Raw genomic sequence first — 22,268 nt, forward strand, 5'->3', positions numbered from 1 at the left:
TGAATTTGTCTAGCTTCAACATCCAGCCATTTGATCATGTTACACCTTTCTCAGCTAGATTGAGGAGCCCACAATTAAATATTTGTTCCCTAATCCGGTGCCCTGCCCACTAGACCACACTGCCTCTCACTTGGCTCATTTTCAGATCTGGCTGCTTCCACACATCCAGGTATCTTAGCTCCCATTTCCAGTGCGCTGACTGAGAAGTGTTGTTCTCATGTAGAGTGAACAGAGTTCCATCCAGGCATCAGCCGAGAGAGGAGAGTAGGGGTGCTGGCTATGGCGCAGTCTGGAAACCGTGGTGCATTTGATCCATGTTCATATGGATTTACGTCTATTTGAAAGGAACACTGGAGACACTTTATGTGGCAGGTGTTTCAAGAAATGTCATTTGCTCTGGCTATGGAAATCTGTTCTAGGCAGAGACATGGGTCAGTTTCCAAACCATCCTGTTCCAGAAGGCTCTGTGGATCAAGACCCTAAAACCAAACATTCAAAATGATAAACATGTTTGGGAGAAAGGTTCTCCCCAGATGCTCACCTCCTGATCTACCTCTGTGAATGGTGCCTCACAGTAGTGCAGAAATGCTTTTGTTAGAAAGAGGGTTTCCTTGGAGGAAAGATGCTGGCCGGTTCTATAACTGTGCCCAGCTAAAAGAAAGAGCAGCCCACACCCTTGCATTTCATCTAGACACCTAGATTAGGTGGGCAGGGAAGAGGGGCTGAGCACAGGCCTTCACAGAGGATGGAAATCACAAGGCAGCCACAACTAATGATCGGTGAATCTCAGCATTATCATCATTTATGATTTGGTTATTGCTGGCAATGTGCTCAACACTGTCTGTGGCACAAAACAAAGACAGTCCCAGGCACAAAGAGCTTACAAGAAACAAAGAGCCTAAATGAGGACCCAGATTTAGTCTTGCTGAGTGTAGAATGTCCTCAACCCCCATCTGTAGACCAGATCCAACAAGGTGCAGAGCTCCCTCAGCTCTCACTGAGTGCAGTGAGAATGAAGGGCATTCAACTTGCAAGATTAGGCCTAAAGGGAACTGAAGGTGTTTAGCATCATCTCCCAGGAGGAGCTGAGTATCTTGTACGAGGGGCTTCATCCACAGGAAATCATCCAAGAACCAGCTATATCAGGGTACCACAGCACTTCTGAACCTGATCCCAGCAGAGCCAGAAAGTGCAGTGTCAACAAGCAAAAGTGAAAAATAATGATCTTTGTTACCGAGAATGTATAAAAGTCCATGGAAAAGTTCTGTTTTCGGGTCACTTCTTATTTGACCCAAGCTGGTTTGGCTCATCCCTGGCCTGGACCTCTTCAATCTGCACCTTTAACAAAAAACTGAGCGGCACATTTCAAGACACAATGTGCCGCCTGGTGCTGTTGCATAGATAATATCTGGCAATGTGAGTGTTCCAACAAGTACAATAGTAGGCATAAACAACTTAAAAAAAAACACACTCAAATCATTGTTATCCTAGTCATAAGCTGCGCTGTTCAGCACATCACTCTCTGATTTTTATATTTAATTTTAGAAGCTGAAACTAAATGTTTTAATTTTATATTATTCTCAACATAATGCTAATTTGCTCCAGATGTCCACTCCGAGCTGAACGCTGCAATTTTGCATAGAAAGCATGTGCATCAGTGATTTATTCCAAAAAGCTTCTATTTTACTGCATTTCATTTTATTCTGAATGAAGTACTTAACAACATGTTTCTCTTTAACAATCTTACTTAATCATATGGATATAATTTTTTCAATTTACGTTTTCAGTTCTTTAGTGTGGTGGCCACAGGGTGTTTCTTAACCTAAGCAGATTAAATGCACATGTTGAAAGCTGCTTGTACTCAAGTTTGAAGCACTTGCATTTCAAAGTGCTTCATGTAAGGTACAGAAGTGATTGTGGTTTCCTGGTAGGTTAGGGGATGGAGGTATAAGTATCAGGAAAACCTTGTAGATCCCTTCTAAAAGTTGGATAATCATGCATGACAATAACATAATTTCATTTCTTTTAGAAATGTGGTCTGTGGTGAATGTTTAAGACATTTTTTATTGGGGTTCAGGAAAAAAAAGATTTAATTTTCTTGTCATTTCTGGGCTACAGTTCAACATTTCAGTTTAAAACTTATTTCTGTTGAGTTCCATTTCCACTTTTCCTTAAATATTATCTTGGAAAGCTTCTTTTTAATTTTTTTTAAGAGAGGTATATAAAGTGTGAGGCGCTTCAGCGTGAAACCTTTGACATGGGAGCTCAGCACATACAGTTGTTCCTGTGTGGAGACTGCTGTTGCTGAAGTATGTGAAGAATGGCATCTGGCAGTGTTCTCTGGAACTGCGTCATACGTGCAGTGCAGTTCAGAATAGGGAGTTCGCATGGACATGTGGTGCTGATCGGAACCTGAGAAACAAAGTCCTGGAGAGATTCCCTTGTTCTTAAAAAAAAAAAAAAAAAAAAAAAAAAAAAAAGCTAAACCTGACCATAGTGAAAGCTCACTACAGAAAGCTAGAATTATCCTTGTGCAGTGCATAGATGTATGTTCTAAGCATAGTACGCTATTTTTCTAAGAAATCAAGAGGTAGCCTTTTTTCCTTTTAAAAATCCTTTCAGCGATCTAATCCCTTTCTCGCTCAGGCTTTTATGTAGTCTATGACCATGGTATATGAATTTCCTGGGGCTATTTCTTTTGCAGGTCTAATATTCCCACCTGAATAACTTTCTTCCACTTATTTGTATTCATTTACATATGATTGTTTTATTTGTAAAAAATTGTAGCTTTTAGTTTTTCCCCAAATCCTCCCTGTTATTTCACATTTGTATTTATTTATAATGTTGAATTGTTGACACAGCTGGTAGGGAGCTAAGTGCTGTGGTTTCACACAATAACATTTCAGGCAATATGTGTAGCACTTATTTTTTATACGTACCGTTTGAAAGCCATATGATTCATCAGTATGTTTTATTGTTACCCATCCATGTGGGCTGCAATCTATTTCGAATTAGTGAAGTGACTTGCTAAACACCCTCTAAACAATAGTCTGTGGGAAAACATTAAGTGCTATTCAAGAAGAACATTTCTGTAGAGCCTTTCATCCAAAAGGATCCCACAGTGCAGTAGAGAATGTAGGGATCACTCACTCACCACTGAAATTCAGTCACCTCTGTAGTGGAACATGACAGCTGTTCTGCACAGAGCTACTCTACACCACAGTTTGTAGAAAACAACTTCTCCACTTGAAATTGAAAAGGAATTTAGATAGGCAAAATGTAATTGGAAGTGTTTAGTACCCTGCCTCTTGTGAAAAATACCAGAGTGACTTTGGTGAGGGTAACTTGGCAGGATCTGAATTTTATGTCTCATCTGCAAATGGCACTTCCAATAGCACAGTACCCCTCACACTAGGCTAGGGTTTTGGTCAGGTTTTGGCTCAGTGAGAAGAGTGCAACCTACTGATTCACCAACAGCCCTTCCTGCAATTTTTCCGGGTTCATTCTGCAGATCTCTCGTCCAAATAATGAATGTGGCCCATGTGGCTTAGCTTACGGGATCTGAGGAGAATACAGTCCAAAATAGCAAGGCTAAAATTAATATCTAAGAGTGGAAGGAGGGAAAGTTCCTGCCTGTGGAAGGGAGTCTGCGCCCACCCACAGGAGGATGAAGTACTCCTCTGGTATATGTTTCTCCCACTTTAGCCTGACCCCCACAGAAAACTATCTGCAGGAGGGTGAAGCTGGAGTGGAACAGTGATGGAGGGAAGCATCTAGGTTTCTCTGGATTTTTCTCCACAAACTATATGGGGAGGGCAGAGCAAGTTAATACAGCCTGAGGCAAATCATACTGAATCCCTTGCTGCCCCACCTTTAGGGGTGACTCCAGGGACAGCCATGGTAGGGCTCTTGCAGAAGCTCTGCTGTCCAAGACGCAGTGGGGCCAAATGGCAGAGCAGAAATCAGGGCATATGAGCAGATCCCCCAAGATCCCTTGGCTAAAGGGGAGGAACCCCAGCTTCATTTGCAGATGTTCAGACTAGCCCCTACCTTGATGTAAGAATAAGCAGATAGCCCTAGGAGCTATAGCTGTCCCCTACATCGGTTATTAATGTGTAGGGAGGAACCGTAAAGAACTGAAACTGGCCCAATCTTATGTTGAGAGTTAGCCATGCAATTCCTACATGCTGTTCCTCACAGGAATTCAGCCAGTATTTGAAAGTTCATTTAGATCAGGGGTGGGCACACTACGGCCCAGGGGCCACATCTGGCCCTCCAGACATTTTAATCCAGCCCTCAAGCTCCCGCCGGGGAGCGGGCTTAGGGGCTTGCCCCGCTCCCCGCGGCTCCCAAAAGTAGCAGCATGTCCCCCCCTCCGCCTCCTACTCATAGGGGTACCCAGGGGGCTCCGCACACTGCCTCCGTCCCAACTGCCACCTCTCCAGCTCCCATTGGCTGGGAACCACAGCCAATGGGAGTTACATAGGTGGCGCCTGCAGATGGGGCAGCGCGCAGAGCTGCCTGGCCGTGCCTCCATGTAAGAGCTGGAGGGGGGACATGCCGCTGCTTGTGGGAGTTGCTTGAGGTAAGTTCCCCCCAGAGCCTGCACCCCTGCCCCCCTCCTGTGCCCCTGCCCCAGCCCTGATCCCCCTTGCGCCCTCCGAACCCCTCAGTCCCAGCCCGGAGCACCCTCCTGCACCCCCAACCCCTCATCCCTAGCCCCACCCCAGAGCCTGCACCCCCAGCCAGAACCCTCACCCCACTGCACCCCAACCCCCAATTTCATGAGCATTCATGGCCCGCCATACAATTTCCATACCCAGATGTAGCCCTTGGGTCAAAAAGTTTGCCCACCTCGATTTAGATATACAAATGTTGCAGATTGTTTGAGGGGAAACATTGAACTTTATTCTTATTTTATGATGTTAGAAATCACAGACTGAGAACAGAGCCCCCTTATTTGCAGAGAGAAATGAATTAGAACAGTGTATGGTAGGGACAGTGCCTTTTAAATACAGGAATGTAAATCTATCCACTTTTGTGAAACAGATTCTGTTTTGAAGGGAACCATTGAACTGTGTCGTACCATATGTAAAAATGCAGATTCATGAAAGAGCACTGTAGACAGGTAGAGCATTATTTTGCTGCTGAACTTCATATTTTCCTACAGGAAATTTAGTGATGACAAATTAAGGGACTAATAGAACTGGCAAAAGCCAGAGACAGGGGTTCTGGAGCAATTTGTATAGTAAGGGTGCTGAGAGCCATTGAACCAAATTGTAAGCTTTGTATATGATGGAAACCATTTCAAATGAGGGAGTGCAGCAGCACCCCCAACCCCCTAGTTCCAGCACCTATGGCCAGAGATGATATAGCAGCCATTGTATAAGCTTTCTCCCATACTTCAGCCCATACATCACAATCTTGACCTGCAGTTCTATTACTAGTCCCCCCGTGGGCAGAGATTACTAATTGCAACAAATGTGTGTGATCGTGATCGAATGTAACAAAGGTTTTGAATTGAGCTCACCAAACTCATTTTCTTTTCTGGCCTGAGCAGCATTTGAACATAGGTTTTCAGAGGGGAAAAGGTATTAATCTATTGCCAGTGTGATAAGTAGCCAATTCCTGCTGTACTTGAAGAGATGTGTGAAGGACTCTCTTGTGCGGCAAGTAATTGCTAAGGATCAATATAGAGTTACTTGCAGAAATCAGACCTGGGGGCAGATAGCAAGAGTTATAATAGTTAATGCTAAGAAGAAGAGATTTGGAAGGAATTTAAAACTTCACACTTCAAGGTTTAAGCCAGTCTCTGACTCCTAGGGGTTAGAGTAAGACCTTCATGGGAGGCAGATTATCATACATTTGCCGAGTGCAGGGTTTTTTGCACCTTCCTCTGAAGCATCTGGTGTGAGCCATTGTTAGAGACAGGAGACTGGACGACATACACCACAAGCCTGATCCAGTAAGTGAATTCTTATGGACTATTGGCATGTTCCTAATACAGTCTTATTGTATACAGAATAGTTGATGATGGCCTGTTCAAAAAGCAGACTGGACTGTATGCAGATCTCTCCATATTAGTTCATTCAAAGGAAAAAAGTTATGAAAAAAGAGGGAGAACATTGTGGTGGACTCTGCCATAAAAATGTTAGTTATAAAATAAATTCAAATTATTTAAATAAAAACTGAGCTGAGGATCCAGTGCCAAACTATAATAATTTAATATATTTTACTCAACCTAAAAATGTGTTTATCTAAAGGCTGCACACAACCAGAGTCAGTTATTGGCAAACACTTCAAGTTTAGGCATTCACTCTTCCTCCCAACCCCCCCCAACCTCCTTTCACATTTTAAACTAGGAAAGGCAATTTCTCCTACATCCTCTTCTCCTAGCCACATTGGAATGTTATCAGCTAAAAGTGCCCCAGTTCTGTGCTGCATAGAAGGGATTAATGAATTGCAAAAGCTCCTGTGGATATCATATCTTGGAAGGGAGTGTTCAACATGTTACATAAATAGGTCACTAAATCAGGGTGTGTAGTTTTTAATGAACCAAGATTAAAATTTGAAATAAATTTTCAGTGGTATCTTCAAAATATAAATGCCTTTTTCTTGTCTCTTTTATTCCTTTCCCTTTATTTTTGTCTTTCATCTCTCCTCCCTTCTATTCCATTAAGCTTTGCTGTACTATAATGTATTGCAGTGGACTTTTTTCAGTTATGTTTTTGATTATTTCCTGCTTGTTACTATAAAACTCCAGATGTTTTAAGATTTCATGGTTCTCTGGATATTTTTTCCTTTATTTTAATCTTCTTTTGTAACATGCCACACATGTGGTATTTTGGCCTTTTAGGATGCTATGCTATGCTAATCAGCCATGGTTGTTGGGTTTTTTGTTTTTGGGGTTTTTTTTTTTTACCATTTTATCTTCTGTATATTGTCTTCTGTTGAAATGTCTTTATTTTGAGATATGGTAAACCATATACAGAGTATTTGATTTAGGTTTCTCTCATCCTGCTGTAGCATTTATTATACTGGCGAAATTATTTTTAGGCCCAATCTTGCAAACACATTTATAAGTAAATTATTTGAGTCAATGAGACAACTCATATGAGTAAAGTACTTCATGTGCATAATTGTTTGCAGGATCAGGGCCCTTAAAGATGAAAAGCATGGTTTGTTTTGTTTTGTTTGTTTAAAAATAAAATTAAAATGCTGTGCCAGATGAACAAAGTTTAGGCAACTAAACTAGCAGAACTTAAATGAAGTCTCAGTATAGATGGATGTAATATGTTGGAAGTTAAGTGCAAACTTGAATGGAAATACTTTATTTTCCTTTAAGATTAATTAAAACAGTGACTTGCTCATATAGATGAACAGACTTCTGAAGTGCAGGCATTAACTATGTTATACTTTTTTGTTTAAAGAAAAAAATCTAAAGTGAGCTGAAGAATGACATTCTGTGTACTTTTAAGTCTAATGCTGGCCCTGCTTGGAGGCCCCCCTGAAACCTGCTTGGGGGGCCCAGACCCCTGGTTGAGAACCACTGCTTTATGCAGTGTTATTTTTTTTTTACCAGCAAGCTAAAATACTGCATCCAAATCAACTGTAATGAAGTTTCAGAAAATTCTTTAGTTGCAAACAAAATCTTTTGGCAAAATGGGTGGCGGTCATGCAATTGACCGTAAGTCATCTTCAAGATGTTTATATCATCTTCATACATTTCAGCAAGTATTACACCATGGCACCTCTTTTCAACAAATGTTTATCCCGTAGCATATACTAGGAAGAGTCACCTACAAGGATTTCAGAGATAGCAGAGATGCTTACACTAACAGAAGGGATTTTTCCATCCAAACTCCACCTCCCCAAATGACGGTAGCTGCATCAATGGAAGCTACATCTGCTATGAAAATCAGAAGCTTGCTTCAGTATTTTTTGAGACAATTTGTATTTTGCTGGAAAATGTATGATAAACAAGATGAAAAAAGACCCTGGGATAATTAAACATTCAGTTCCCGGTGATCTAGTGGTACAGGAGGAATTAAGCCTATAAATAGTTCAATGTGCATTCCTTTGGCAGAACAAGTTTCTCTTTCCTTTTCCTGACAGGGGAAAATTTAAAGTTCAGTAAACACAATTTTTAAAATGATACGTGTTATGTTAATTATCATTACATTTTTGAGAACTCAGAAATGTGCTTAATGCTGCACAAAAACAGGTAAAGATGTAAGGCTGTCCTGAAGAGCTTGTAGTCCTAAATCAACATGACACAAGTGAGGGTCATAAACCAAAAAAATGGTAAGAAGAAGGATGAGAATCACAATAATAAGATTATATGATTATCTAATAAGGCACATATGTCCATGATAAAAAAATGCCTTTAAAAAAGAAGTATGTGACCAAGAGTCATCTTCAACTTGACATTGGTTATCCTTTTAAAACTCGTTGACATTGGTTATCCTTTTAAAACTCGTTTAGAAGTTTGTACAACAGCTGGATTTGTGTCTACATGGACTACAGATGTGCTGATCAGTTGTTGTGCATATATATTTCAGTGCCTAAATTTAGATATTTTATAAATTGGTTATGTTGTGATACTTTATAAATTGGTTGGAACAAAAGTTTCATGAAGCCCAGAAGAGTTTTCAGCCCGCTCCTTCTCCCATTAACCACAGCAAGAGCAGAATCTATCTGCATATCTAGGGTACTGATTAAGTACCTCTCATTGTAGTGTCGGGAAGGGTAAGCTGAAGAAGTAAGGTTTGCATTTGCTTCTGAAAGTGGCTTGGTCTGTGATCATCCTTACCTTGGGAGTGAGTTCCACAGTCTTGATCTGGCTTCTGTGGAAGTTTTATCTTTTGTGCTGAAGAGTCTTAGTCTCTTGATTGTCATTGGGTCATAGTTCCAATGCAGTATAGTTGTCAGGGAGGTCATAGTTGCCCAAGGAGAAGACACAGCCCTCTAGGAAGTTAGGGTTAGTCCCATGCAGGGATATGAACATCAGGACAGTGACCTCAAATTAGATTTTGCAGTCAGTGGGGACAATGAGCAGAGAATGGAGCTGTGGAGTGATGTGTGGTTCTTAGTAGATGAGCTGCTGAACTTTGAAGTCAATGGGATCTACTCATGTTAGTAAAGTAACTCATGTACGTAAGTGTTTGCAGGGTCAGGACCTTATACTGTGAGCAACTCCATGACTTTAAATGTCTCTGCTGGGCTAGTTCTACATTCTTTCTGCACCCAGAACTCTCAGCAATGTCACTGGGGCTTCTAGGAATGCGTGGCTGGAGCTTGTAAAATTTACACAGATGAGATACAAGGGGCAGAAAACAAATCCTTGTTTAACTAAATGAAATATGTTCACTAAACACGTTTCCAGGACCTACGGTGTATTATGTTTTTTCAAAATGAGACCCATCCAACATTAAATGTAACATATCTAAACTGCCTAACCATGTAAAGCAGAGCAAAATACACAAAGCAAATGAATAGCTGCAGTTACTCTAAAACTAGACAAAATTAAAGATCATATTGCATCTACCCACCATTTTATTTTTATAGTTTATGTTTTAATTTAAGGCTACCTCAGTATTAGTTACAAGGGAATTTCAATCTTCCCCTGCTGGACCCTTTCACATTTTCTTCTCGTGGGCACAAACAATGGTACAATAACAGTTGGCAAGAACCCCAATGCTGTTTTTACAAACTTTTTACACATAATAAAATGAGAACAAGTAAGGCTTCTCAAGGCACAAATGAAATATCATGTAGAGGGTTCATTTTGCAAGTGTAAATTGTTCAAAGCTTCACAGAAAAAAAATAAAAATTGGCAGCCCCTTCATTTATAACAAATATCTCCCACCATTGTGCTGCTGTAAAGAAAAAAAAACCCTGCCAATTTAAAATCATAAACTAGTTGTCTGAAATGAGCTTCTTAGGGGAAGTTGAGGGCCCAATTCTGCAGACACTTGATGCATGTGAGTCGCTCTGTTGAGATTGATAATTAGATTCCTTGCATGAGTAAAGTCATTTGTGTATTTTCAGGATTAGGTTCTTACACTGTAGCTACTGTAGAGAATTTAAAGTTATTCTCATCACGAGTTAGCAAAAACTGTTTTAAAAGGAGACTATCTGGAATGCTTTTACAGAGTTGGCCCTAAATCTGCAAACAGGCACATGAGAAACCCCACTGACTTCAATAGGACAACTCACATGCATAAAGTTACTCACATGCATAAGTGTTTGCAGGATTGGGCCTTATATATGACATTAAGCTCAAAGTTATTTAAAACTTTCGTGCTTTTAAAGACTCACATAAATGTTTTTCCTCCGTCTGGATGGAATACACATATTTAAAGGATTTTTTTCCCATAACATATTTCAATAAATATTCATAATGTTTTGATACTTGGTAATCAATTGGGAAGAAAGAACATTTCATGATATTGAGAAGGACCTTAGATATTTTGACCAGACATAAGATTTCCTATTGATACTATTAAATGCTTTGGAATGAAATGTTTTGGGTTTTCCACCCGTAGGCTGTCTGAGATGTCAGCAGCCAATATGACCTGCTCTTTCCCTTTTAGGTCTATAAATAAAAGGCAGCTTGTTTAACTGATCTTGCAGCAGAGAGCAGAGGTGTATATTAATGAGCTTTTTCTAATGGCACACTGGACCTATTTAGCACTACAACTGTGAAGGCTTCTCTTTTTCAGTCATAACTCATTTCCGATTAAAATGTCAGTTATTGCTCATGGTTTGAGCTATTTAGTTTATAGTTTGTTTCTTCTGATCTATACCACTGACAGACATTCTAGACATGGCTGTGATTAAATATGCTTATGGAAAAGGCAAAAATTTGATAATATAAACCCTACTGGGAATGCACTGTTATTCTGCATGGGGACATTTTCAGGTGCATTTAAGATGTAATATGGAAGCAAAGAAAAACATTTTAATCAATTACTGTTGTTATATTAAATTATTTTTGTAAGGAAAATTGTGATATGCTTAGAGCACTATCACATAATTTGGTATTTTCATAAATACGCATTTTAAATTGATTACATTCCAGCAATTGCACTGTTGTGTGAGTTGTAGCATTAAATAGACTATTTAGTATTTGTGTTGGGGGAAATGACAGTTGATGAACAAATCTGATGACCTAAAAATAGTACAACTTATTTGCTTCTGGGGAAAGTTTCACATTCATGTACAGTATTAAAAACCAATTAATTGCACCATTTTATTCCTTGTACCTCAATGGCATCATTTTCTATTCATGTTTGTATTTATATAGGATTCTGGTTTCTAAAGCGTGCATTAATGATCTAAACCAAAAGTAGGTTTCAGAAGTATAATTATTATTTTTATTTATAAACCTGTGTAAAGGCTTAGGTGGCTTTTACTGAAACACAGGATTGTGGAGCATTTGTTACAATTATCCCCGGCATCAGATCTCAATTAAAAAAAAAAGCATAAGGTAGTAGGATTAAGTACTGACAGACTGATACCAGATGCCTGGGAGATACAATAAGCAGCCTGCTCAGTTGATCAAGTAGTTCAGATGATCCCAATGTTCTTTGGGAACTATACATTAATTCCTTGTAGTTGGATCTTAGAATCTATCAAGCATGACTGATTGCTCTTAGTGGCAGATATTTGGAGTGAGGCAAGGGTGCCCAGTTTTCTCCAGTAGAGGGTACACTGTATGGTCAGAGGATTCGGGCTAAGGTGTTGCCTGGTGGCAGGAAAGGTACAAGTAAATAAATATCCTTGCTAAATTTAAGATAGTGCAATATCAGTAGATAAAACTAATGGGACACAGATAGGGGCAGTGAAGTGGAAGTCTCGCTGCTGATGATACTGTTTCTTATAAGTGTGTGTCAGTGGGAACCAAAAATAGAGGTTTTTGGTCAAACTAAGAGAGAAATGAATCCATATTTGTTTGGGTGTTTGTGCTGCTACAGTAGCTTAGACCACGTAGGGTGTGCTCCTACTCCTCCTAGGGCCTGGATTCATCAAAGTATGTTTCTATGTAACTACAAGTACAGTATGTGGATAGTCCCACAGAAGTCAATGGGACTTCTCATACGTTTCAAGTTATGCAGGTGCTTAAGGGTTTTGCTGGACTGGGACATTGGCCAGTGGAAGTTTTGCCACCAACATCAGTAGTTGCAGAATGGGACCCTTAACTAGTTTGCATTATTCAGAATATTTTGTACTTTGCATTTGACCATAGATATTGGAACTAATTAACAATGCCCTAGAAATCACATTGTAGGTCAAGATCCTACACTGATTGATGCTCTCTATTTCATTCAAGAGTAAAGTGGCTTTAGTTTATACATATGGAGGCTTAACATGCTTTAACTTATGTGCTTTGACTACATACTTGTAGCTGATTTGCCGTAACTTTCCTGAATGTTCCTGTGCAGACCTGGTCTGAGGGGAGAATGGAGGGATACAGTCCTGGGGACTGCAGTGCAGGGTTTGTAGACATGAGCTGCATTTTCAAAATGTTGCCTTTAAGGAGGGTGTTTTGGGAATGCCAGATTTGCCACTATTGCTTTATTTTTCAATGAATTTCAACATATTTGTTGACTTGTAGCTTCGAAAAATTTGCAAGTCTCAGGTTGCTTATTTCTGAAGCTGTTTTCTGAAGTTTTGCAGTATTTGTAGCTTTTTTTCCTTTTATTTATTTATTTTATTTATTTTGCCGTGGCTGAATGGAATCTGTCAAGGCTCCTCCCACCTCTCCAAACAACATCAAATGTTCCGAGAGGATCCCTGACCAAATAGAATTTCTGAAGTCATAGGTCACTTGTTTCCAGCTAGTTTTGAGGAGCATTCATGATTGCTGGTGGGGAGAAAGTTGGCAGTGTTGATATATAACTTCTGATCTCAGTCTGAGAGTCTGTGTAGGGCCAGGTCTGCCATATAGACACAATAAGCAACTGCGTAGGGCAGCACAGTATTAAGGGTAGCAAAAGCTTAAGAGACCATTTAATGTATGAGTGACTGGGAGAGGCAGAAGCTTTACAGTTTGCCTAGAACAGAAAAACCCTTGCAGCAGGCCCTGGGCTTGTGTATGTGTTTGTGTTAATTTGTCATATGCAGCGCTGCCTGTACATCCAAGAACAAAATATCGTCCACAAAATAAAAGCCATTCTGGGAATGCAGATCACTTTGTCCACTGTATTTAAAGAATCAGCTGTCATCAGTCTGTGTCTGATGGCATATCCCTTTCTCTGTCAATAGCTAGAGCTGTCATTTTAAGGAACTGGGAGGCCACTGTTACCCTTGGCTGATTTTGGAAAAAATGTAGGGCTAGATTCAGAGCTGGCATCAGTAGGCACAAATCCATTTGGCTTCAATCGAGTCACTGGTTTCTGCCAGCCCTGAATTTTCCCCCTAATATTTTACCCAGGCTTCATTAAACTGTCATGTACTTTTTTTCTCTATTTGCTTTCCTGTCATTGCTGATTACCGAGATATTTGTGTGTAAATAGAAGCTTTCTCTCTGCTGTATAATTAGTTTGCTCCTCCTGTCCAGTTCATTCATTGATCCTGAAATCCAGTGTTTTCCTTTATTCTACAGAACTGTGGAATCAAACATCACAAATGAAGACTGTGCTTTACCAAGTTCCAACAGTAATAAAAAGAAGGGTGTCTTCCTTATCACATACTCCAATTAATATGCCAGGACAATGATGCTAGACCAATCCTTTCACCACCTGTACCAACTCATACTGATCCATGAGCGGTGCCCACTCATGTAGAATTTTGTTCCTAGACTGAGACCACCATCAGATTGTAATGACTTCAGGTCACTGCTGATCTCAGCTACATTGAGCTGGACTCTAGGGGATGACCTAGAGGTGAAAAGCCCCATATCCCATTACCAATCCCCTGAGCCAGCCAATTACCTGAGCTTGGGCCACTGTTTTCTTTCTTTTTGCCTCCAATTTACAGTACTTTCTAGAACACAAGTGCTCCAGCTCCCTGGGGATGCTGAAAGCAGCTGCTGGGTCAGCAGTTCAAAGCAATATTTTATGTAATCATTTCATATGTGACACAGTAGTATTTAAATTACTTAGCCAAGCAGGTGCTGGAACATCTGCATATCTGGCTAGTTTCTAGTACGAGTTGTGATCATTTTGTAGTTGGGAATCACTTTCAGACCCATTCTGACAATGAATAAGGGAAATCTGGGATTTATTTCACACCCCGGCAGCAATGATTATCAACCCATCCCTGCTTCCACTGAAGTCAGTGGGAGCTTTGCTATTGACTTTAATTAGGATCAGGCCTTGCCTTTCTGTTAGTTAGTCACTCATTGGAAGCCTGCAACACAATCCATGTGTATGTGTGAGAGAAACAAAGAATGTGCTGGAGTTTGGTCGGTTGCACTTGGATAACTAATGTAAACTCTCTTGGTGAAATCTTGATCCACCTGAAGATAATGAGAAAACCTGGATTAGTGCTGGAAATGACCCACCTTGATTATCATGCGCATTATAAAGAGAGGTTTCAAAGAGGGATGGGCTATTACCAGCAGGAGAGTGAGTTTGTATGTGTGTGGGGGGGGGGGGGGGGGGGGGGGGGGGGGGGGGGGGGGGGGGGGGAAGGGTGAGAAAACCTGGATTTGTGCTGGAAATGGCCCTACTTGATGATCACTTTAGATAAGCTGTTACCAGCAGGAGAGTGGGGTGGGAGGAAGTTTTGTTTCATGGTCTCTGTGTGTATATAATGTCTTCTGCAGTTTCCACGATATGCTATGCATCCGATGAAGTGAGCTGTAGCTCACGAAAGCTCATGCTCAAATAAACTGGTTAGTCTCTAAGGTGCCACAAGTAACCCTTCCATAGACTTCAGTAGAGTGAGGAATTCACCCTCTCTCCTGTCTTTGATGTCTTTCATGCAAGTCTCTAGTAAACTAGCATCACACCAGAAACTTAGTTTCTGTAAATGATCATTTTAAAATACACCTCACTTTTAAAAACTCCTCCATGCAGCTGAGTTCAAGGCTAACGGACTTTGTTTCTCAAATAAACTATTTGAGATCCCAAATGGTTGAGGGGCAACGTCCTCTCAGTGCAAGCAGGAGCACCCCTAGCCAGATGGAAAATGTGTTCCACACCCTTACCCCCACCCACACTCCTGCAGCTGAGTCAAAACAAAAAACAAAAAAAACCCAAACCTCCCAGCCTCCCAGTCAGAGCAAGGCAGGGGAGTCGGGGGGAGAATGGCAGAGCAGTTTGCTGCTCTTTGGAAGCTTGCACCTAGGGCAACTACCATGCTCACTTGCCCCCGTAGAACTGGCCCTATATGCAAGGATGATGGAAAATGAGCAATGCAGTAAAACTGCAATGGAGAGTAAGCTGGGCAGGGAGTGGAACTCACCCGAGTGCAATACACAACACCTATCCCTAGGAAAACAGTAGAGATGGTTGAAAAAAAAATTCCCCACAGCAGATTTTAACTTTTTGGCAAAAGAATGAAAAATTGAAAAATTTCAGCCAAGAACTGAAAAATGTTGGCTGAAAAAGTTGGCCTGAAAACATTTCCATTCAGAACTGCTGCCATGGTGCTTCGTACGAATGTCAATTCTGGTGCCTCATGCACTCATCCTCCTTTGTGGGCCAGGCTTCCAGACTATATATCCCATGATGCAGCATAGCCACTCCTCTTGCTGAGCCACTGCAGTGTAACATGGAATTCCCTGTCTGCAGTGCATCATGGGAGTGGTATGATGTAAAAACCTGGCCCACAGAAGAGAACAGAGGAATGGGGCACCGGATCAACATTTTTATTTTTTGAACAAAAGTTTTCAGTTTGGAGGTGTTCAGTTTTTCAATGAAAAGTCCAAATTTTCCACAGAAAGCAGATGCTCTTTGCAAAAAATTGCCGTTTGTTGAAAACTCAATTTTCTTTGAAAAAAAATTCAAGAGACAATTTTTAGCCAACCCTGGTAAACAAAAGAGCAGTGCATAATGATTTATTTATGTCAGGATTTTAAGGTTCTGACAATTCCACCTTATTAGCACATGTGATGATCTGAAATTACATGTGCGGATATATTTGTAAGGCCTGATCCTGTAAGGTGTAAGTATCTTTAACTTCCATTAGCATTTCACAAGAGCAGGCTTCTACTAGTGTTACAGTAGTTACTATCTGGAAAGGCATACAATAAATGTATGACGTGCAGTATTTGAGGAGAAAGTACAGCTCCAGTTAATACAATCTTGGATGAGCTTAAATTTTTGCAAAAGGCAACAAGCGGGTCTAATATATCCTTAGTAGTCTCATTTTACTTCTTGGAAATATCACTTACATTACAGGAACATGAACCAGATCCTCAGCTGGAGTAAATCTGTGTGGCTCCTTTGAAGTTTATGGAGTTTATACCACTTTACACCATCTGAGATTCTGGCCCATAGAATTTGCCATGCCAAATCAGGTATTTGGCATCCAGTTTTATTTACTACAAGGAGGGGAGTTTCCTTCTGTTTTTTGTTGTGTAAAATAGGGACCAGGCAAAACATCTGGAAATATGAAATGTAACAGGCTTTTAAAAAACAGCTGCAGTCTTGAAGCAAAGCGAAACAGAGAAACGTATTTCAAAAGTGTGATTATATACTTCTAAGACAGCAATGGGTAATGCTGCAAAAAATACAAGGTACCAGGGTACATTTGATTGATTCTAACCACATGTGTTGGGAGAGCATCTGAGTCTGTCTAATTTTTTGCATTGTGACAAAAAGATGCATATTAGATTCAACATGTTTTATTCAGTAATACCAAGTGTGTGTGTGTGTGTGTGTGTGTGTGTAAGAAGCAAGCTGATGACCAGTTAGGAAATTCGATAAGACCACCTGGTTAATTCACCCCTTCCTGTTATGTATCAGATACCAACAAATTCTATCATTGCATACTTCAAACTACAGATTAGCATCCATACTGGAAACTGATAAAAGAAACCATTCTAACCACTTAGTTTTGTAATGCAGCGAAACAGTACCAGAACAGAAGCTATGATGCTTATGTTTAATCTTTAACTAGACTCCGTATTTCTTTCACACCAAACCATCTGTGTTTCAGTCCAAGAGAGGGGTTGATATTTCAAGGGAAAAGAAATTATATATAGGATCACAAATATACCAGTTCATGTTAATAACATAAATTTTAGAAATGGACCTTGGAATCCTGTAGTGTAATAGAAACAAAGCTAAACAGGAAAAGGTCTCATATTTTGGTAATGTCACTTGCAGTTAGGTGGTATGTTCCTTCAAAGATCTAACAACCCTTTCAATTTACTTCTGTCGGCTTTGGATCAGGCCCTCTACTTTGTCCATTGGAGTTGAAGGCACCCAGCAACTACTAAAAAACACTTTGTACTGTGCAAAATCAGTTAAACTCACCCATATTATTTGTACAATCAAATTCTTTCTCTCTTTCAGATCTTACATTTTTATAATAGTAGAACTCTGAGTGTAATAATGATAATTCTTATTATGCATGTGTCTATAGAATCTGAATCAGTATCTGTTTCTCTGTATATACGCAGATACTAATTCACACACGCACTTGCGAAATTCTACTCACCCACTATCCAGTGTGGAGAGTGTCTGAGCTGGTGAGTTTTTATGATAATTTTGTAAGACTGACATATCCTCATGAACACTAGTACTTTTACATCTGCAGTTGCTAGCTATAGGTCTTAATACTGCTTGTCCACATCTGTATTGGCTCTTGACCTATAGGATTTGTAATAGATGCTACACAGCAGTATAAACTACCACTTTAAGCTTTCTTAATGAAACCAGAACAGTAAAAGCCAGTATTGCTCAGCTATATCAATGTGGAGAATAGAGCAAGCAGGTGGGGTGCCAGGTGCAGGCAGGCTAGAGTTAGCAACAGGAGAGTTCATTTGAATGGATCAGGAGGTGGATCAAATCATCTTCTGTAGTCTGTTTTATACTATGCACTGTGCAGGATTTCAGTTCTCTGAAAACAGGTTCTTCTGTGCCACACAGATTCTCTCCGTTCCGTGTGTGGCAGTGGATTGTTATACCCCACAAAGTTTCTTGTTCCAATTCATTTTATACTCCTGGGGGCATTCTGTCCCAAAAAATTAAAAATGCCATGCCAAAAAATTAAAAATTCTGCACACAATATTTTGAAATTCTGCAAATTTTACTTGTCAAAATAATGCTATGCAATCATGCCACTTTTAATTACTTTGGTAACTTATTTCAAAATACCTGTCAGCAAGTATGTCTGTAACAATACACGACACATACAAAAATTCCCCCAGGAGTAGAAAGTTAAAGAAATGCCTATGACAACGCAGTTCCTGTTTCTCTGCCCCCTATCCTTCTAGAGCCTAGCCGGGGGGGGGGGCAGACACCCACAACCCCTCCCACCAAGAGCCCACCTTCGGGACCCCCTCAGCCAATACACCTGCACCCCCTCCCCCTCAGAGTGCAGCCGCAGCGCCCCCCCAGCCCAGATACCTGCACCCCCTCCCTCCCAGAGCCCAGCCACAGGGCCCCCTCTAGCCCAGACACCCGCCCCTCTCCCCTCCCCAGAGCCCAGGGATCAGGAGGGAGAAACAGCCTCATGCTGGGTCCCAGGCTTGCACGGAGTTTCCTGTGTGCCGCCCTCTCCTTCCCTCGGGGCATGCTGGGAACTGCAGCTGCCAGAAACCCTCTAGCTCCCTCTCCCTCCCACCAGCAGTGTCTTCTGTGTGCAAGCTGGGCTCTGCAGAGTCCAGTGGCCTCTAGTGGTGACCAGCAGCACTGCAGCCCATTTCTGTGGAGGAAAAGAAATTCTGCGTGCACAATGTTAATTTCTGCAAAATTCTGCATTGTGCAGTGGTGCAGAATTCCCCCCAGAGTAATGTTAAAAACACTGTTTAAGAGAACACTTCAGAAGCTGAATGCTTGTTCTTTCTTTAGACTTCCTTACTAAGACCATATCTTTAAGGTTCAGCACTGCACACTGAAAGTGTGAGATATTTATAATAATATAGTATTATCTATCCACACACCGTGCCATTCATGATAGATGAAATTAACAGCACAAAATGATGTGTTTCACCCATAAATTTCAGCAGATGTCTGAGTTTTGGTTGATTTATTACATGTCTAGCTTGGGTTTTAACTGTACTCATTGTGGCTGCCCATGGTTTATTTAATAATGCTTTACAGAGATGTTTTGTGGCTTTATTGCAGTTTGAAGGGTGCAACAAGGCATTCTCTAGGCTTGAAAACCTTAAGATTCACCTGCGGAGTCATACTGGAGAGAAACCTTACCTATGTCAGCACCCTGGCTGCCAGAAAGCTTTCAGTAACTCCAGTGATCGGGCAAAGCACCAGCGCACACACCTGGATACTGTAAGCATTACCTTATTTCATATTATGGCTTGCACAGAGAGTTTAAACAGGCTTTGTACAGGATCTGCATTGAAACTGGCATATGGCAGCTTCCATTTCATGAAAATGTCTAAATAATAATAAGTGAAGGAAGAGGTGCTTTGATTTTTAGCTGCATGTATTGATTTAAATAACGGAGGATTTGCTCATTTAACCATTGAGGGCAAAATTCTATTACCCTTACTCAAACCGAGGAATACCTTACTGTGGGAATACTCCTGGAGTAAGGTGTTGCTCACCTTGAGGAACTGCTTGTAGAGTAAGATAGTCCTCTCTGTGAGTAAAGGGGGCAGAATCAAGGCTTGAAAAATTGTCGCTGTAAGAAATTCGATAGTTTTCTTGCTTATTTTGACAAAATCTGATCTAAATGACCACAGGAATGTGGCAAACACCTTAAGAGAAAATAAATTAATGGACACGATTTTGTAAAAAAAAAAAACACCCCGCCCCAAAAGGCAAGAATACATCAACCATGTGTGATGTGTTAATAATGCTAATGATTAACTAACTGCACTGAAAATGAACCATAAGTACCAAGTTCTTCTCGCATATAGACAGGTAGACCTCGACTCTAACGTTCTGCTCTTAATGCATGCACAGCACATGGGACCTGCTCCAAACCCTACTTATGTTCGTGGGAGTCTTTCTCTTGACTTCTGTGATGGGCTTTGGATCAGGCCCTTGGAGAGCACGCAAGGAGGGCAGAATATCTTCAGTGTGATTCTCAGAAGAGGAGTTTTACCAAAGTGTATCTGCAGTGGGTGAACCTGTGGAAGAAGACACACAATGTGCCTTTCTCCTTGATCCATAATAAAAAGGCCATGTTAGCTGGCCCCTGTCGAGGATGTTTGGGGTTTCTGACATATGATCCGTTCATCAGGGTTTTTTTTTAAGTAGCCTTTCTAAAAAATTTAATTTGTGCTGAAGCTGCCCTAAATCCTGATACAATTAACTCGCCAATTTTACGGCAAAGGAAGCAAACAGACATCATAGGCCAATTAAGTCCCTAGCCTAGAGCTTGTGAAGAATAACGGCAAGAGTCTTTCCTTTGTCTTTTTCAAAGAGGTGAATATATGATTTAACATTTGGCCGAGTGTTTATAGGGCAGAACTTTTGAGTTTAATTGATATTTACTCTTTAAGCAGCTACACATTTCAGACAGTGCAGCATTAAGGAATGCGTAATGTACATTATGCCTTGCAAAAACAAACAAGCAAGAGAAGCGAGTCAGTCACATTTTCCAAACCCAAGCACACTTACAATAACAATGTTTTATTTATTTGAAAGTCAACCTGAAATATTTGAATTTGTAATTAGTTCTAAAATGTGTCTTTTGAAACTGAATATACTGTATGGGATACACATTTTTGAAGTTTAACTGCTTGAAGTTAATATAAAAACATATATATAAGCTTGACTCACAAATGGAATATCATTCAGTAGTGCTTTTGTACAATTATATAGTACACTGAACAAAATAACCCACAGTTCTTGTGGCTGTTTATCTATGTGATATTGCAAAGAAATCTCTAAACTTAGCTCTCTCTTTTCTTCTCCTTTTCTCTCTGTTTCTTTAACCTCTGAAATGCTCATACATCAGCACAAAGGTACAGTAATCATTTTTGACTAACTTTCCAAAGTATCTGGAACTGTTGTTCACATTTCCCTGCTACAGGTTCTTTGAAATTCTCACTATATTCATATTCTGATGAAACTAACGTTCATTTGCCTGCTTCATTTAAGACCTGTGGTTTTTATTTAGTGTGTTGCCTGTTTTAGAATGTCAGCGTAAACAATTAATGATGCATGTATTCTTTTACTGTAAAAACTGGAGCCCAAAGGACCCAGGGACCCCTTTAAAAACTGACTACATATTGAAGGACTGTGTGAATGTCCAAGCAAAAAAGATTAGGCTATTAAAGATGGGCATTTTTCTGATCTAGTTTCCCCATCGCTAATCGTGGTACCATGGCTAGAAAAATATTCTGCTGGTTCTTCTATTAAGGAATTTGTTAAAGGTTTCCATAGTCCTTCCTCACATGTCTGTTCTCTGTGTATTCTAAAGACTCTCAATAAATCAACTTTCCTATGTAAGTTTCTGAGTAGATATTGTGTTAGCCTTTAAGGCTTTGAGTTGGTGAATGATCCTATTATTCCTTTGGAAATTTCCTCCTGGTATAAGGAACAGAGTTATTTATCCTCTGGAGGCACCTAGAAAGAAAAAGGATTTACATGGATGCTTATTTCATATGGAGTGCATTTGGTATTGATTTAAAACTCTGCATGTAGGTCAATCCATCATTTATCTTCTCAGAAAGGAGAATATGTAAATAATTACAGTGACCTGTTAGTTTGGGTTGGTTTGATTAAATAACTGAAATTACTAGGTCACATTTCCCACGGTGAAAGCAGAATTAGGGAAGTTATCTGTGCTGCAATTAGGAAGGGGTGTCATCACTCTTCCAGTGCTGCTGAAATTCATTTTATCTGTACCAAGCCATAGCTACTGGGCTTTATCCAAATGAAGTGTAGGGTTTTATCTAAGCAGAACCATAGCATGGGAATGCAGCTCCAGACTACAGACTGCAGAATCACGACTCTATCACTTTCCTCTGCGCGTGACCCCTTCTGTGCAAACCAACGGTGCAAATGGCACCCCTATATTGCCATTCTTCTGGGAGCCCCAATCCCACTCCTCCCTTGCTGCCTTTACATAAGACTTTAGTGGTGCAATTGGGCTTGTGTGCACTTTGCACTGCAGGTGAAAGTGACCATGTCGGAATGCTTTCTATGAAAAGAGAAGAGGTTCAAATGTGTGAC

General features: G+C 40.4%; 1 protein-coding gene across 1 annotated transcript in view; it reads left to right on the forward strand.

The window, feature by feature from the left end:
- Nucleotides 1-22,268, forward strand: part of GLIS1 (GLIS family zinc finger 1) — a 267,642-nt gene that overhangs the window by 198,048 nt on the left and 47,326 nt on the right. The window contains exon 6 of the mRNA XM_037907384.2: nucleotides 19,248-19,409. Coding sequence (XP_037763312.2) covers nucleotides 19,248-19,409 — 162 coding nt within the window. The remainder of the gene's footprint in view (nucleotides 1-19,247; nucleotides 19,410-22,268) is intronic.

This window comes from Chelonia mydas, chromosome 8 (genome assembly GCF_015237465.2).
Source record: "Chelonia mydas isolate rCheMyd1 chromosome 8, rCheMyd1.pri.v2, whole genome shotgun sequence".
NCBI classification, from domain to species: Eukaryota; Metazoa; Chordata; order Testudines; family Cheloniidae; genus Chelonia; species Chelonia mydas.